Source organism: Natator depressus, chromosome 2, assembly GCF_965152275.1.
Source record: "Natator depressus isolate rNatDep1 chromosome 2, rNatDep2.hap1, whole genome shotgun sequence".
Lineage (NCBI taxonomy): Eukaryota > Metazoa > Chordata > Testudines > Cheloniidae > Natator > Natator depressus.
Genome location: NC_134235.1, coordinates 199813658 through 199828284, shown reverse-complemented (window position 1 = coordinate 199828284; position 14627 = coordinate 199813658). Strand labels below are relative to the sequence as shown.

The 14627-nt window shown below is 42.7% G+C and overlaps 2 protein-coding genes across 4 annotated transcripts in view; one reads left to right on the top strand and one right to left on the bottom strand.

The window, feature by feature from the left end:
- ANKRD28 (ankyrin repeat domain 28) overlaps positions 1 to 14627 on the bottom strand; it is a 235172-nt gene that overhangs the window by 100640 nt on the left and 119905 nt on the right. For all 3 annotated transcript variants that reach the window (XM_074945705.1, XM_074945703.1, XM_074945704.1), the window contains one exon: positions 8462 to 8540. In XM_074945705.1, the coding sequence (XP_074801806.1) occupies positions 8462 to 8540 (79 nt within the window). The remainder of the gene's footprint in view (positions 1 to 8461; positions 8541 to 14627) is intronic.
- The window catches only part of LOC141983495 (uncharacterized), a 32533-nt gene continuing 29156 nt past the window's right edge, over positions 11251 to 14627 (top strand). The window contains exons 1-2 of the mRNA XM_074946695.1: positions 11251 to 11900; positions 12481 to 12922. Of these exons, the coding sequence (XP_074802796.1) occupies positions 11318 to 11900; positions 12481 to 12922 (1025 nt within the window). The 5' untranslated portion in view covers positions 11251 to 11317. The remainder of the gene's footprint in view (positions 11901 to 12480; positions 12923 to 14627) is intronic.

Below are 14627 nucleotides of genomic sequence, written 5' to 3'. Positions count from 1 at the left end.
CTTACTCAAAGCCATTCTGCAAAAACTTCAGAAACTAAAAAATGCCTGAAGATCTGGGTAACTATCTTTGCAGCATTTAGATTTCGGCCAAACAGATGTGTACTGTATTGCATGATCGCATGAAACTTAATTGGAGTAAATGTTCCAGAAGACACTGAGTTGGTATCAGGTTTGTCATGCATCCACTTAACAAATCAGTCCACTTGAGGTCAAAGCATTTTCTAGACAGCTGTTATCTGGGAGTTAAGTAGTAACTGTTGAACCTCTAAAGAGCAAGATTTTTCCAAGGCCCACTCAAGTCCTATAAATGGCTGCAGTTGACAGAAGGTCAAAGCAGTAAATCCTGCACTCTTGTTGGGACAGCAAATCTGTGAACACTGGAAAAAGCCCGTGGACTTCTTAAGAAGTTGCAAGAGGTCTGCAGGTCATCCTTGCCTTAGCCATGCTGGAAATCACTAAGATTATTCTGTCCCCATCCAGTCTTCTCTTTCTGATCACCTTCTAAATTAATGGGAGGATTGGGAGGGAGCAGTGTACAGCCAGATCCTTCTGCCAGTTCAGGAATAAAAAAATTTCTGATATGGACAGACTGTCCCTGCCTGTTCTCGAGCAGAACTGGAGACACTTCATATATCTAGTGATTGATCAACAGATCAATGTCTGGAAACCACCGTAGACCGAAGATGTCACCTATCACCACTTTCTTTACGGACCATTCATGCAGGGTGGAAAAGGAGATTATGAAACATGCTAGTGCCAAAATGCAGAAGCAGACTTTCTTAACGAAGACCCTGAGCTTCCTTAGATTTCATATCAGATCAAACCTTCCTCCTTTCTTTGGTATGAAGAAACATCTGGAGTATAAGCCCTGATCTCTAAATTCCCTTGGAACCTTCTTTATTGCTCCCACTTATAACAAGGATTAAATCCCTAATCTTAACATGCTCTCATGAGAAGGACCCCTGAACACAGAAGAGAGAGAGGTTTGGTAAAGGTAGGGTCTCAACAGAAGATGTTAATACAACTCAGTTTATCTCCAGAATCCTTTTGTCTGATGTTATGGACTTCCATTCGTTGACAAGGCAAAATTGTCTGTTCTCAAAGACAGGGTCAATGCAGGATAATTTGAAGATCCTGGTCCTGGTGTCAAACTTGGGGCCTGCCATTTTTACCTAGTTGAAACTGAAGGCTGTTTTCACTTCATTCATGGTTTTAAGATTTTCTTCTGGTGCATTTGCACAGGTCTGGGTTGTTGCTGCTGCTGAAAGTGACGTCCCTGAGAATAAAGACAAAAGATGATGGTGGATAAATGGTCTATGGTACCACAATATAGGATCAGAGGTCGTCCTCCTCACAGGTGGAAAGGCACCTAAAGAGCATGCCACAGATCATGTGTCCAATATTTCCTCTTATAACTAAATAACTAAATTTCCTTCCAAAGGAATATCTTCCAATCTTCAACACAGTTTCTGGAGGGAAAGAAAAAGACCATATGACTCTTAAGCAAAGCAGTAGATGCTACCACCCTAGCTGATGGATTTGAGAGCTTCTTTTGATGTTGAGGACACGGTTCGTTATCATCCGACCTTCAGTTATTAACATGTTAGTCAATTTACATTGAGTAACTGATTTTCCAGAAGCAAACGCAGAAATCTTTTCCGATAAGTGATAATGATACTGCAACATCATTGCCTCGTAATCTGTTACTCTTTTCCCAAGTGAAGCAAGAGAACACTTCCTTACCAACTGCACTGACTACTCCAGCCTGCAGTAGTCAATCTAATATTAGAAGATTAACCTCCAATGGGGCAACCAGAATGCCAAATAATGGATAGACTTCCTCCAGTATTACAGATGGGAGTTCCAAAGTCATTGCCATCCTGTCTGCAAGCTTGTGAAACTGTAAAGATTCCTCAGAGAGAGAGAGGAAGCTGAAGCTACTCCAACATTTTCATGTGGTGAAAAACCAGTTTCTACATTTGGCTCTAATTACTGGTATTCCATCTGAGCACAGGCTCCCCATTTTCCTCCAACAGAGGGTCAGGCACAATGGTGGGAGAACGTGAAGCTCCGATTTGATGGGCAAGCTTTTTCCTCACCTCAAAAGAGAAGAGAGTTCCTATGCCAATGATGCTATGAAGTCTCTCTACAGTGTTTAGATGGCTGCCAATATGGCCACACCACCTATGGTGGAATTTGCAGGTTGCTGCAATACTCTTATTCCAATACCATATCATAACCTGGAGGATAAAGAGGTCTACATGCTCCATATCTGGGATACTCTCTTTTGAGAGGGTGAAATCTAGGAAGGACCTCTGGAAATTTAGCCCAATCCTGTTCATTTCTGGACTGCAGATCTGACTTTGGATCTGCTACCGAGAAACCACAGAACCTGACAAATGCAACATAGTGAAAGACAGACCACTTTTCTGGCTGCGCTTGAAGGTGTTTTGGACAGAGGTACAGAAGTCTCTCAGGAAAACAAACACTTCATTCAACCTCTTTCATTTTCCAGGAGTAAGATCAGAGAAGGATAATTTGAGAGATGTTTTGTCTTTCCTCCTTTAGATATCAAGCCTCACAGATACAGCACGGGATCCTTGTGACTTACTTCGGCTAACAGTGAAACTGATGGAGCTGCATAAATTAGCGATGAAGAATTGTTGCTGGTTCCAGGTCTATCCTTGGATCATTTAGATACAGTCAGCACTCCTAGCATTTGGTTCAGGACCTGATGCTGACTGATCAGATTAATTTCCTGACTGGGACTTGGCACTGCTAGCAGGAACCTTTTAGTTCTTTGCCTTCTTTTCCAGAACTGAAGCAGACTGATCCAATGGCTTTTCTCAGAACTTGGCCAATAGATCCTTTGGGGCTTTTAGTGTTGGATCTGATCTTGGAAACTGACTGATGCAATCATGGAACTCTATCCTAGAGCACAAACTGGAGCTTTCATCATAGTATTCTTATTCTGAGCTTGTGCTTGGATCCCTTAGAGGTATGAGAGCTCAGTGGCTTCACTGCCAAAGCTTCTTATATCAGGAGTGCTCTTGGACCACATGCTCTCAGAATGAACATAATGCAGACAGAAACCTCGGACACCTCAAAGGACAGTAGCCCTCATCAAGACATGCTAAGCAGCTGACATTCGTGTCCGATGTTGAAAAGACCATCTGACATGATTCACAGCTCTTAAAACCATGTCTCTTTGCCTTTGAATCCACCATGAAACTGAGACAAAACCAAACCTAACAGCTACTTAACTAATCCAAGAAGAACTAGCCTAAACAAACTATTATTTTCCTAATTATACCAACTACACCAAGAGTAAAATACTATGTAAGGCACTAAAAATTTGAGAGAAGGCGCCAGATCTGAGGGATCCAGAGAAGTTCGTGTCCATTTGCTGGTGAGGTTGCTAGGAACTGAGACAACAGAGGGCACCATGCATGTTTTTACAGCCTCATCCCTCAGAATATTCAGGAACTCTGAGGGGAGCAGTCAGAGGGGCATGCAAGCCCTTCAATGCCACAAGAAGGTTCCACTGTCTGATTTGGTGATCCTTTCCAACTTTAAATTCTATGACTGAGTTGCACCAGCCAGTGTAGCCCATGAGTGGGAATATGCAGAGGATTCTCAATGAATTCTTATTAAGATTATTCACAATAGATCTCTTCACCTACCCATTCATTAACTCTCCTTTTCACGGAGAATACAGTGGATACTTCCAATCACCCTTTCCCAGGGAGCCCTGTCTCCCGCCAATGTTCTAGCCTAATCTATGTTAAGGCTGAAACGTATGAAGTTGGAAGCCCTGACATCCCTCCAGCCTGCATAAGGCTGTCTGCAAGGTCTTCTCCAACCAGCTTTTGTTGGAGCAAATACATAAAGCAGGCAGGCTGGTATGGACTCTGGCACGCGGTGCAGTGTTGAGTCAGTTGGGAAGACACTGGAGGCTGGTTGGTCCAAAGCCTGACATTCCTGGTTGTAATGTGATGAAACCATCAGGTGCCTTTAATGTTTTGTTGCTGTTTCACCTACCCAGCCCCTCTGCAAATTTACAGATGTTTGCTAGAGATGTTAGTTAAATTCTATTTGGTCTAAAAAAAATTGATGATTATGACATGTTCATCAGCAGGTAGGCAGTTCATCTGATGACAAAGTGGGTGAATCCTTCAGGGACTAGCTTACTTTCAAGAGGTCTGAGAGGTATTGTTTCAAGAGGAAAAGGAAATGAGCTGGAAGTCATGGGAGGAATATCCTTCCTCTGCTGGAAATTTGCATCCGACATTGTCAGTTTCAGGCCCCTCCCGTCCTACAGGCTTGGAAACCAAGACAAGCCACAGCAGCAACAAAGACTGCAGGCAGAGGTTTACTCAGAACAAGTGTCCTAGTGTTCAACACCCAAATGCAGAATACTCAAGACATGTATATTCATGCTAAAAGCATGAAACTTTGAGCATGAAGTCTCAGTTATGCACTGAGAATGAACAATATGGGTCTTGTAACATACTTACACTTCGAGAAATCTGGCACAGAAAAAAATCTCAAATTATACCAACAAGTGAGGGAAAAAAAAAAAATCACACTTTCCAAAACCAACTGTTCTAAAAAAGTTTTTTCACGCCAAGGATTTTTTTTTTTTTTTAAGACATTTTAGTGTTTTTGTGGTGCGCTTGTTTTTGGTTGTTTTTTTGGGGGGTGGGTGGGAAGGAAGTAAAGGAATTTAATAATACCATACTTTTGCAGCATCTAACACATAATGTGACAGTGTAGCCAATATAATTTACACTAAGAACTAGAAAACTCATTTAATTAAAAAATGTTATGGGTTAGGCTTCAATCCAAAAAACAGTTACGGAAGTGTATAGTCCCACTGAACTTAACAGAACTACTTCTATGTAGTTACATGTATGCTTTAACTGATGGCAGGATTGGGAAACCAACAAGTAAGGATCTGATCCAATGCCCACTGATATCAGTGGAAAGACTCCCATTGATTTAAATGGGCTTTAGACCAGGCTTGAAGAGAAACAATAGCAAAGCAAGGAAAATTCCTTGCAATTTAGTTTGTTCATATAGTATGATAATTGTAGATTGGTTTTTAATTTATAGAACTTCAAAATGTACTACAGTATATTTATTACATATCAATAAATACTAAGGTTACAAAGTAAAGGACTCAAAAGTTAGAAAATGCAAGAATTAAGGTTGTGTATAGAATCTTTATTCAGCCCCCTTGTGCATATGCATTATTATACAGTCTTTAATTACATCACATAGTATTTTTTCCACAGGACTCCTTCATTCAGAATAGACACTGCTCACTTAATGAGCAGCTATTCAATATTTTGTTTTCTCCTCACTGTTGAATCTACCACTCTAGGCCTTATTTACTGCACACTACTCAAACCATGCTCTGAAGACAGAATTAATACTTTCCTCATGGGCTTTTCTATGGCACTCATCATTATATTATGTGAGTGTTTCACAAACATTAATGTATTTTCACAATACCCCCATACAGCGGAAGTTAATAATCCCTGGTTTACAGACTGAGAACTGAGGCACAGACATATTAAGGTCTAAAGTATCCACTGATTTTGGGTGCCCAATTTGACACACCTACAACATGGTTTTTCAGAGTCTTATTATACGGTATAGCACCCAGTGACTTCAGTTGCAGCTGAGAGTCCTCAGCATTTCTGCAAGTCAAACTGCAGGTTCTTAAGACAGACACCCATGAAATGAGGAATTACTGACCTCTTGTGAAAAAGTTAGATTTTTAAGCAACTTCCCTATCATCACACAGACACGGAGATAGGCTTCATTTCCCCAGGACAGCATTCAACTGCCTTAACCAGACCCTCCTATCTCTTCCTGCAATCCCCTGCCTCATTCACTATTAAACCTTCCAACTTCTGCAAAAAAAAGGCATTCTATGGACTACAGTATCCTTCACTACACCACCCTGGTCAATCCTCAGAGCAGGTCCATCCTGGGCACTGAAGGAAGCACAGGTCCAGTGGGAAAGAACAGTATGTGGCATGTAATTAAAGGCTGAATCATAATGCAGATGCACAATGGGGCCAAATTACAGATGCCAGAATTAAGGTTGCCTACGCATTTCCTATCTTTCAAGTGCTTGACTTTGCAAGCCTAATAATGTTCTTTTACCATAATTTGTGCACGTAATTTGCTGGGTTTTAAAAAAAGCAAACTGAAAAAAATAGAAAATCCATCATGTGTCATCATATTGACACCCACATGGATCATTAGCAAGGTTGGAAGTAACTTTAGCAGAGTAACTGGTAACAATAGTAAATTGTCATCCTCTGCATGGACCAACATTAGAGTCAGATAAGATACTTTACCAAGAGTTTCACAGATATTTGCTGACAGCAGAGGAATGGCGAGACTCAGGAACCTTAGGCTCCAGGCCAGGCTCTGGAGGGCAACGGGCACTAGAGGACCCAGACTTTTCTGCCCATTCCCACAAGATTGACCCCTTCTGCTCATCCCCTCCAACCTGTCCCTGCCTCAGTTCTGTCTCTCTCTCAACTGTCTCCTCATCCAAGTCCTATTCTCCATTCAGGCATTTCATCCTACTACCAATTTCCTTACCTAGCCATTCCCAGTTCCCCCTCACCTCCTTCTCTGATTTGTCTTCCCTCTGGTCTCCAATTGTAGCCCCATCGCCCCCCAGTTTCCATCTCCTTCTCAGAGCTCTCCATCTAATCTTGATGTCCCATGTCACTCCCTCAGCTCTTTTCCCAGCCAGTCCCAGTTGTCCCTTTCACCTCCTCATCCAGTCTCAGTCTTCCCTCCATCCACCGGCTCTCAGTCTGCTCCCCACCCACCCACCTCCCTGTTTCCCACCGTCTCCCAGTACAAATCTCCTTATCAAGCCAGTCTGAGATAGACCCTGGCACCAGGCTCCCTGTCCCAATCTACTCCCCATATCCAGCCCTCCAGGTCAGGTTCTTTTTCCTTTTGCATTCAAATAATGCAGCTTCCTCCTTCATGCTACTTGCACTCAGCAGGAGAGCACAGAGAGCTGAGAAATAGGCTGGCTGCTCTCAATTCTGGTGCCTGGACCCGGCATGGCCCCGAGCAGCTGGAAACTGAAATTGCAAGGAAAGTCCTACTGAGCCCTGGCAGCCCTGGGCTGGAACATACCCATTTTGGATGGAATCTTCAGGGAACTGCGAAGCTCTACCAAGTCTCTGCTGAGCATGTGTGAACTCTGATTTCTGAAAGGCTTATAACTTGGCCAAATTTTTCATGGGGATGGCAAAAGGCACAACCCTGACAGATACAAATGTACTAGGGACCGGGGGTGGACAAGCTTGGGGTGCATTCAAGCTTCTCAAAGAAAAAGTCACCAATTTTTAACATGGGCATACTTTTCTCTAATCTTGGTCTCAAATGGCTAAACCATTTTGGCTGAAAGTTTCCCAAAAAATCAGCCTCAGGCAGACATTTAGCATGGAAGTTTTCAATCAAAATGATTGAAGTTCTGCAAAATTATAAGCAACGGAAAATAGGATCTTAAAATGGGAAGTGCTACCAACTCTCCTATAACACACCTCACTAAAGTAAATTCTATTACTTTTAAAGCTGAGATGTGGGAACAGATCTGAAGTTTTTGAGCAGATAAGATATGTTTAGTGAAGTGCAGATTAAAGAGATTCTACTGTATTTTATAATTCTGCAATTTCTTCTACTGAGGGGTCTCAAAGCACTTTACAATCATGAATAAAGCCTCAAAACCACCATGGTGAGGTGTAACACACAGATTATTAAGGACTTGTTCAAGGTCACAGCAAATCAGTTACAGAGCTGGAATAGTAACTCTGATCTCCTGTCTTCTCTGTCTTGTGTTTTAACCACTAGAACATACTGCCTCACTCATTGCATTCTGTATTGCAAGTGAAGAAGTAAATATGAAAAATCATTTTTAAATTCTTATTTCATTCTTATCAGGTCCTAAAAATCTTGTGTATATATAAGTTAGCAAAAGATAACTAGAAAAATAATGTTGTTCTTAATCTGAAGAAATATCAGCACTTTTAAATGCCATTTTCAATGTTAACATCTAGTCATTTTTCTAAATTCACTATAGTAAAAAATATGCGCTAACATTTAGATATTAAGCACACTGCTTTAAATACAGCTAAGTACAGACTTTTGAAGCAACTGAATTTGGTCATAAACTACTAATAAATAGCAAACATCACTGAAAAAGTTTAACACTGGTAGGTACTTTTTATAATAACTGAAAATTATTAAAAAAGTGGTTTAAATTAAGGAGTCTGTAAACAAAAGTTTAAGTACAAAAGTCCCCAAATTTCAATTGAATTCTTAGCACATTAAATAGCCTGATAAAATTATGCAAACTAAAAGTACATTTAATGTATCTGTGCACAGAATTTTTTTCATTAACATGAACAGAACATACCAGATAAAATAAGTAGTTCAATAATTTCTGCATCTCCCAGATAGGCAGCAGCATGTAAAGGGGTCCTCTTTTCATTATCCTGTAGTAAGAGGGGGGAAAAAGGGTGTTTTTTTTAAATAAATACATCTGTTTTAGCATTCTGTATGATTCATAAAAAAGTTAAAGAATAAGATTCCATCTTCCAAATACTGAACATTTTATATTTTAGGAAGCAGAGATATTAAACCAAAGAATCACTGACTTAGCACACTTATGTAGTCTGTAACAAACATGCTCTCACTTAACAATTATGACAGCCCTGTACAGTCATTCAGGACATGATCCTGAAAGATGCCAATTCCCAAGTACTCGGGACACCTCAGGATGAGGCCATAAATTAAATCAAAATCCATTCGTTTCTTTGGAAGGGGAAAAGTTGTGGGGGAATGTAAAAGTGAGGCTTTCCTAAGCAGCTCAGAGAATGTTAATACAATGAGTATCAACACGTGTGATCTATGTTTTATGTGACAAGTTGAAGGGTAACTCATGAAACCAGGCTGTAATATTTTCATCATGGTTGCAAATTTAATGGAAAATGCAAAACTTGGATGTTGGACATGAAAAAAATAAGATCAGCAGAAAACATGAAATTCAAACTTTCACCAGCTTTTTGCTTACTGCATATATGCATAGAAAAGCCCGAGAGGTGGATGTAATTGGCAAATTGATCTCACAGACATAGAAAAGACAGTGCAGGAGGCAAGTGGGACTTAGGTGCTTTTGGGTAGTCTCAGGCTAATATCCTTTTGAAGACACAGTTTAGAATCCACATGTGAGAAATTAAAGAGGACATCGAGTTGGACTGAACTGAAGAAGATAACATGGACTTTCAGAAGGCTAGCACAGAATATTTCCCAAATCTGGCAAATAGTGGCATTAGTTTATGCGCATGAGTTCACAGTGAAAATGGTGAAAGATCATTTTCTCATTATGTTGACTGTTAAAGGCTAACTGTAGGAAATTAAAACCTAATAAACTGCTTCTGTACAGCATGCTGTAGCAAAATTAGTTAAACAAAATAACAAAACCAAAAACCCCTTCAGTACAGAAGTTAGGTTCATTTTATTGAAATGTGTTGAGCTTTGGAACAAGTTACAAACAAATTACTTTTGGATTCTTGGAATTTTTCAGTGAAGCCCTAAACATGCTTTAAAAGCAAGTGGAAATTTTGTTTTTCCCTCTAGGGGAATGTACCAAAACATTTCCAGCAGATTGCAGAAAGAACATTGTTTGATTATACTGGCCACTAAAATGTGTTTATTAAATTTAATGTTTCCATATTATCTATCATTTTACCATTTTAAAGAAGCACTTTTTTTTCCACTCACGCAACAAAAGGCAACTTTACTCATGGATTTCAGATTAATGAACACTGGCATACAGGCCTACATTTTCAATTTTTTTTTTTAAACCAACACTTTTTTTTGCTTGCTTTCAAATACACTCTCTTTTCAAACGTAAGTAAATCCCCAAACCAATTTCAATTTCTCATCTCATCCCCCAAGGTACTGTCTTTATTGTTTTAAACTTTCAGAGTTGCAGTGCCTGGGGGGTGTGGAGGCACATTTTAGTGTTTATTACTCAAAGATAAAAGTCAGCACCTCAAAAATCCCTAAAATAGCTGAAATTACTTGGTAGTTAGCTTCAAATGCACTCAAATGTGGGATTATGGCAGTTCAGTAGCAATAATATAGTTACATGGCTAAGACGACATCTATTCTAAAAATGCCTTTTTTTTAAAAAAAAGGAAAATTAAAAGTAAGTACTCTCTCATGCTTGATCTCCACCCAAAAGAGAAAATGTATTTAGAAAGTTCCAGAATTTATCTAGCAGTTATGGCAACAGAAAAAGAAAGGTTTCTACTCTTGTTTTTTCTCCTCTTAGAAAACTGAAAACTGACTGCTACTGAATTTCAAACCTAACATTGACATAACCCTGAATGAGGAATCTATGCTTTGCCTTGTTTAAATATTTATTCTGAAATAAAGATAACATTTCAAAATAGGAACACAAGTAATGTGACAGAACTGTCATATCTGGCTTATTGTTAGAGAGGTGAAACAAAAAAATGGAGAACATTCATTACACATCAAGTTTATAAACCATCTATAAAGTAAGAATTTTAACTTAAATGAGTGGATTAAACTATTTTAAACAGATGCTATTAGGGAGTGTCATATGCTGGAAATTCAAAAAGCATTAATTTGAATGATCACCTAATTCTATCAAAAAGTAACTAACGTCAAATTCTACCCACCTTAATTGCAGGACCAAACAGGACAAAGATGGGCCACTAGGAAACTGGCTCTTGATTATCTAAACAATGGAACATTCTCTGGGAAGCATTTACACTCTGGAGGAGATGATGCATAATGGCCAGTAGGGAAGCCTGGTTTGAACCCTACCCCACTCTGGCTAATTGGACAATTTCTTAGTGAGAAATTGGACAGTTTCTCACTAAGCCCTGGTCTACACTAGGACTTTAGGTCGAATTTAGCAGCATTAAATCGATGTAAACCTGCACCCGTCCACACGATGAAGCCCTTTATTTCGACTTAAAGGGCTCTTAAAATCGATTTCCTTACTCCACCCCTGACAAGTGGATTAGCGCTTAAATCGGCCTTGCCGGGTCGAATTTGGGGTACTGTGGACACAATTCGACGGTATTGGCCTCCGGGAGCTATCCCAGAGTGCTCCATTTTGACCGCTCTGGACAGCACTCTCAACTCAGATGCACTGGCCAGGTAGACAGGAAAAGAACCGCGAACTTTTGAATCTCATTTCCTGTTTGGCCAGCGTGGCAAGCTGCAGGTGACCATGCAGAGCTCATCAGCAGAGGTGACCATGATGGAGTCTCAGAATCGCAAAAGAGCTCCAGCATGGACCGAACGGGAGGTACGGGATCTGATCGCTGTATGGGGAGAGGAATCCGTGCTATCAGAACTCCGTTCCAGTTTTCGAAATGCCAAAACCTTTGTCAAAATCTCCCAGGGCATGAAGGACAGAGGCCATAACAGGGACCCGAAGCAGTGCCGCGTGAAACTGAAGGAGCTGAGGCAAGCCTGCCAGAAAACCAGAGAGGCGAACGGCCGCTCCGGGTCAGAGCCCCAAACCTGCCGCTTCTATGATGAGCTGCATGCCATTTTAGGGGGTTCAGCCACCACTACCCCAGCCGTGTTGTTTGACTCCTTCAATGGAGATGGAGGCAATACGGAAGCAGGTTTTGGGGACGAAGAAGATGATGATGAGGAGGAGGTTGTAGATAGCTCACAGCAAGCAAGCGGAGAAACCGGTTTTCCCGACAGCCAGGAACTGTTTCTCACCCTGGACCTGGAGCCAGTACCCCCTGAACCCACCCAAGGCTGCCTCCTGGACCCAGCAGGCGGAGAAGGGACCTCCGGTGAGTGTACCTTTTAAAATACTATACATGGTTTAAAAGCAAGCATGTGAAAGGATTACTTTGTCCTGGCATTCGCGGCTCTCCTGGATATACTCCCAAAGCCTTTGCAAAAGGTTTCTGGGGAGGGCAGACTTATTGCGTCCTTCATGGTAGGACACTTTACCACTCCAGGCCAGTAACACGTACTCGGGAATCATTGTACAACAAAGCATTGCAGTGTATGTTTGCTGGCGTTCAAGCAATATCCGTTCGTGTGTTATCCTCAGGAGAGTGAGATATAATCCATGGTCACCTGGTTGAAATAGGGTGCTTTTCTTCAGGGGACACTCAGAGGAGCCCATTCCTGCTGGGCTGTTTGCCTGCGGCTGAACAGAAATGTTCCCCGCTGTTAGCCACAGGGAGGGGGGAGGGTTGAGGGGGTAGCCACGCAGTGGGGGGGAGGCAAAATGCAACCTTGTAACGAAAGCACATGTGCTATGTATGTAATGTTAACAGCAAGGTTTACCCTGAAAGAGTGTAGCCAGTGTTTTATAAAATGTGTCTTTTTAAATACCGCTGTCCCTTTTCTTTTCTCCACCAGCTGCATGTGTTTCAATGATCACAGGATCTTCTCCTTCCCAGAGGCTAGTGAAGATTAGAAAGAAAAAAAAAAAACGCACTCGAGATGAAATGTTCTCCGAGCTCATGCTGTCCTCCCACACTGACAGAGCACAGACGAATGCGTGGAGGCAAATAATGTCAGACTGCAGGAAAGCACAAAATGACCAGGAGGAGAGGTGGCGGGCTGAAGAGAGTAAGTGGCGGGCTGAAGAGAGGGCTGAAGCTCGAATGTGGCGGCAGTGTGATGAGAGGAGGCAGGATTCAATGCTGAGGCTGCTGGAGGACCAAACCAGTATGCTCCAGTGTATGGTTGAGCTGCAGCAAAGGCAGCTGGAGCACAGACTGCCACTACAGCCCCTGTGTAACCAACCGCCCTCCTCCCCAAGTTCCATAGCCTCCACACCCAGACGCCCAAGAACGCGGTGGGGGGGCCACCGGCCAACCAGCCACTCCACCACAGAGGCTTGCCCAAAAAAAGAAGGCTGTCATTCAATAAATTTTAAAGTTGTAAACTTTTAAAGTGCTGTGTGGCATTTTCCTTCCCTCCTCCACCACCCCTCCTGGGCTACCTTGGTAGTCATCCCCCTATTTGTGTGATGAATGAATAAAGAATGCATGAATGTGAAGCAACAATGACTTTATTGCCTCTGCAAGCGGTGATCAAAGGGAGGAGGGGAGGGTGGTTAGCTTACAGGGAAGTAGAGTGAACCAAGGGGCGGGGGGTTTCATCAAGGAGAAACAAACAGAACTTTCACACCGTAGCCTGGCCAGTCATGAAACTGGTTTTCAAAGCCTCTCTGATGCGTACCGCACCCTCCTGTGCTCTTCTAAACGCCCTGGTGTCTGGCTGTGCGTAACCAGCAGCCAGGCGATTTGCCTCAACCTCCCACCCCGCCATAAACGTCTCCCCCTTACTCTCACAGATATTGTGGAGCACACAGCAAGCAGTAATAACAGTGGGAATATTGGTTTCCCTGAGGTCTAAGCGAGTCAGTAAACTGCGCCAGCGCGCCTTTAAACGTCCAAATGCACATTCTACCACCATTCTGCACTTGCTCAGCCTGTAGTTGAACAGCTCCTGACTGCTGTCCAGGCTGCCTGTGTACGGCTTCATGAGCCATGGCATTAAGGGGTAGGCTGGGTCCCCAAGGATACATACAGGCATTTCAACATCACCAACAGTTATTTTCTGGTCTGGGAATAAAGTCCCTTCTTGAAGCTTTTGAAACAGACCAGAGTTCCTGAAGATGCGAGCATCATGTACCTTTCCCGGCCATCCCACGTTGATGTTGGTGAAACGTCCCTTGTGATCCACCAGAGCTTGCAGCACTATTGAAAAGTACCCCTTGCGGTTTATGTACTCGCCGGCTTGGTGCTCCGGTGCCAAGATAGGGATATGGGTTCCGTCTATGGCCCCACCACAGTTAGGGAATCCCATTGCAGCAAAGCCATCCACTATGACCTGCACATTTCCCAGGGTCACTACCCTTGATATCAGCAGATCTTTGATTGTGTGGGCTACTTGCATCACAGCAGCCCCCACAGTAGATTTGCCCACTCCAAATTGATTCCCAACTGACCGGTAGCTGTCTGGCGTTGCAAGCTTCCACAGGGCTATCGCCACTCGCTTCTCAACTGTGAGGGCTGCTCTCATCTTGTTATTCATGCGCTTCAGGGCAGGGGAAAGCAAGTCACAAAGTTCCATGAAAGTGCCCTTACGCATGCGAAAGTTTCGCAGCCACTGGGAATCGTCCCAGACCTGCAACACTATGCAGTCCCACCAGTCTGTACTTGTTTTCCGAGCCCAGAATCGGTGTTCCACAGCATGAACCTGCCCCATTAGCACCATTATGCATGCATTGGCAGGGCCCATGCTTTCAGAGAAATCTGTGTCCATGTCCTGATCACTCACGTGACCGCGCTGACGTCGCCTCCTCGCCCGGTTTCGCTTTGCCAGGTTCTGGTGCTGCATATACTGCTGGATAATGCGTGTGGTGTTTAATGTGCTCCTAATTGCCAAAGTGAGCTGAGCGGACTCCATGCTTGCCTTGGTATGGAGTCCGCACAGAAAAAAGGCGCGGAATGATTGTCTGCCGTTGCTCTGACGGAGGGAGGGGCGACTGACGA